The 3,837-nt window shown below is 34.7% G+C and overlaps 1 protein-coding gene across 1 annotated transcript; it reads right to left on the minus strand.

Moving 5' to 3' along the window:
* Positions 1–2,972: 2,972 nt before the first annotated feature.
* Positions 2,973–3,323, minus strand: LOC119528810 (dynein light chain Tctex-type 3-like). The gene has a single exon (XM_037829060.1). The coding sequence runs from the start codon at positions 3,321–3,323 to the stop codon at positions 2,973–2,975; it is 351 nt and encodes a 116-aa protein (XP_037684988.1).
* Between the last annotated feature and the right edge of the window lie 514 nt (positions 3,324–3,837).

Below are 3,837 nucleotides of genomic sequence, written 5' to 3' on the forward strand. Positions count from 1 at the left end.
CATTCTATGACCACAATGGAATACAAATAGAAGTCAATAACCACCAGAGACTTCGAAAATTCACAGACACCTGGAGGTTAAAAATGAGGGGGAGATAAAAACATTTCTGGATAATAAAAAGCTGAGGGACTTCATCACCAACAGATCAGTCCTCTAAGAAATGCTAAAGGGAATTGTGCAGGCTGAAAGGAAGGGATACTAAACAATTGACTGAAATACTAAAAAAGTGACTAAAATACTTACTTGGGCCAGAATATGCTGCATGTTAAACTATTATAAGGAAAGGGGCCCAGTGAGAACTTTCAGGCTTATTTACATGAGGGACCTCAAAAAATATTAATAATAATTTGGGGACCAAAGAAAAAGTTATTTCCCCTAAAACATTTATTAGGCTTCTAATATACTCAAGGCACTGTAACAGAGATAATTTTATATAACCTTGGAAATAGCTTAGTGACGTCATTTCACTAATTAATAAATGATTAAACGGATGCATGGAGAAGTCAGATAACCTATCAAAGCTCACAGAGCTACTAGATAAGAGTGGAAAGATTTAAATCCCAGTCTCTGATTCCCTTTGCCAATTAGTGTGAACACCCACTGAGAAACAGCTCCCTATAACTGGTGTGGATATCTGGCAACCCAAGCTTGAAGAATTGACACTTCTGGCCACATAGACAGAATGACCTTCCTTTAATTGCAGACTGTTTCAAGTCTGCACTAACTCTAGGTAGAAGTGCACAGTCAGGGCAACTTAGTATCCTCACAGGCTCAGCCTTAGCTTGTAAAGCAGAATCAGTTTTGCTGATCTGCCTAAGTCATGTGTTTCTATTTAAAGAGGCTCCAATTTAGCTGAAGATCAAAGCAGGATACATGAGGGAGATGATTAGAAACCTCACTTTTCCTCTTTTCTAGGGCACACTATTCTGCCTCAGATCAAGTCTCTGTGGCTAGGGAACCAGAGAAGGAGAGTAATAGCCAAATTCTCTCTTTTATTTCAGGCAAAATAGAATATTTGTGAGGTTTAGTAGAAGAATTGAAGTTGGATAAGTCATAAGTGAATGCATTTTGAAACTGATGTAAAAAGATACATTGTTACCATTTCTGTCTTTGCATCTGTACTATTCAAATTTTATCCTATCATAGAATTCAATACTGTACTTGAATCCCATCTCCTATTCTTTTTTTTTTTAACAGCACAGGAAGATAATCTTTATTATATTTTTTAACTAGAAACACAACAGATAGCAAGTTCACAAGGTATGTTTTGATGACTATTTTTAAAATCAGGTTTCATGACAATAATCAAAATTAAGCTTTAAACTGCACAGATATTTTGGTCACTATTATTATCCTCAAGGGCACAAGAGCCAGCAGGCTGAAGTAACATAAAGCTAATGGCTATCAGAGTTTTTGATGTGCTAAAAATGTAGCACACTGCATTAAATTCTATCTTTATATTTGCTTGATATTCTTCAACATTGAACAATTATTGTTATTCAGCAAAATATCAAACATGCACACAGTATTCCTACAAGAATACTCCCTTTAATATTGTCAATACTAAACTAAGCTCTTTTTTTCCAGAAAAATTCAATGAATCATGATCCCAGACTAAATGTATTAGTGTTAGTGGTAATGTGCAAAATTGACTTTGTTTTTAAGATTAAATAGCAGATTGACTTCACATTTTGTGGCCAGCTGTGTGTACCCTAATTTTTCATCTTTTATTTTCTTAATAATTTTACTACATTTCATAAGCCCTGAGTAATTAGATAACCTGCTAATGATTGTATACTTTTACTTTATACTTTACTCCACTCAATTTGAACCCCACATAAGTATTTAAAGTTACATACAGATGGTTGTAACTACAACAATGATATAATTTACTACTAACATAGTCAGATTGCTAATAAGGCCTATAAAAGTTGCATATTTTATGCATTTTTAACTTGGTAGGAGCAATTCTTAAAATTATATCTATAATTCTGTCAGTAATAAGTGCTTTTCATTTTGCTTACTTCTACATGAACATCCAGATTTACTTTTTTTGTCTCTTGTAGAACAACTCTTTTTTTCATCCCCAAACATATATGCTACTGTTTTCCAACCAAATAGGTGCTAAAAGAAACTGAGAATCTAAATAGCATATTAATAACTGTAATGCTTAGAGAGAAATATGCTCACAATAGGCATTCAATAAATGTTTGTTACATGTGGAATAAATGAATTGTAAGGCAGTTGTTTGAGACATATGCAGTTCGACATACACTGTAACTGATTTTGTTTAACTAGGGAATTCAGGTTACCGGATTTAATTCAAATGTAAATTCAAGTATTTGATAATAAAAAACAATTTAATAATTCTTAGAAAAAGTAAAGTTAATCATAGTTGTTATTGTAGTTGATAGAAAAAAAGAAAAGAATTCCTTTCCACTAAATTATTTGTATAACTACGGGGAAGAGATAAAATATTAAGTATTGGCCAAGTCATTATCATTTTCTCCACAATTATCCTTGCAGCTTTTTGATCTCTATTCCTGTTAGCTTCTCTAGCTGAGAGAATTTTATCATCTGAATGGATTTCCCCATCTCCTAAGTACCTAGTGTTAGTGAAAAGCCACCAAATCATGCCACATTTCTGCATTTAATTTTTGATAACATTCAATTTTTCCTATTTAAATGATGCTGTATAGGATATGAAACAATCTGTCAACTTACTATGCAAATGCTTGCTTATTATATTTTTTGTTAGTGTTGATGCATGTTGTGTACTTTTCATCTAGTGCATTAATAAAAAACTACTACTGTTTTTAGAAAGGATACACAGACAAATTGTTAAGGTAATGGCTTTTGCCTAACATTTTTAGTCGGTTACAAGACAATTAAAATGGCAAAAACATTGACTACGCAGTTGGATACACAGAAACATTCTTAAATTAGTGGCTTTTGCCTAACAGTTTAGTTGGTTACAAGACAACTGAAATGGCAAAAACATCATTGACTATGCAGTCCATGGTTCGGTTCTCCCATCTTACGGTACAGGTTCCGTCAGATGTAGTATCCCAAAAACATGAGCTGGCAGTGTGAAAGCCATATGCACTCCTCTGCACCACTGCACAGGTCACAACATATTTATAAGCTTTTCCCAACTTAACCAAATGCGTTGAGGATTGTTCCACTATTTTCGCAGTCCACTGGTTGATATTGTTTTGATTATAATCTTCACCACCCAAGACGTCATCTACACACTCTTTAACAATACTGCGAGCTTCATCGGCATTAAAGCCCTCGTGGCAGTGGTGGCGATAGCCTTCCATGGTGCTGCCTAGTCTCCCCCGCGGCGGAGCGAAGGCCCGTCTCCTATTCTTTAATGTACCTCATGAGCTCTATTACCTACAATAAAAATACAGCTGAAACAATTGTTTGAAAAATATTTTAGAGACTATTTTGCACTTAACTTTTAACTCTGTAATGTTTCACTACTGTTAGAAGCCCTCAACAGGTCCGTATAATCAGGAATTGCCTGTGCTCCCTCTGAAATGTTATTATAACCTTTTCTTGTTGTAAGATATATTGGAGGACATAAAATATAAACTCTGTAATTTTAACAGTTTAAAAAAGAACTTTTCTGTAATTAGCTGCAAAGCAGATTATTGTGCAGTTGAGTGGTAGTTAACACACAGACTCGGGGTGCTGCTCTGTAGTGAGTGTGCTTGTTTTTCCATCTCCTTGGCTGCGAGAGGGGACGTTACAACTAAGGAAGAAAGTGTCAAAGAGGAAGCTTGTTGCCATTCAAGTTCACAGGAGCTGATTCTCAATTTTCTGTGTGAC

The sequence above is a fragment of the Choloepus didactylus genome, chromosome 3, assembly GCF_015220235.1.
Source record: "Choloepus didactylus isolate mChoDid1 chromosome 3, mChoDid1.pri, whole genome shotgun sequence".
In the NCBI taxonomy this organism is placed as follows: Eukaryota; Metazoa; Chordata; class Mammalia; order Pilosa; family Megalonychidae; genus Choloepus; species Choloepus didactylus.

What these genes read in the sequence shown, in the direction of transcription:
- LOC119528810 (XM_037829060.1), bottom strand. Translation starts at nt 3,323, where the DNA reads ATGGAAGGCTATCGCCACCACTGCCACGAGGGCTTTAATGCCGATGAA.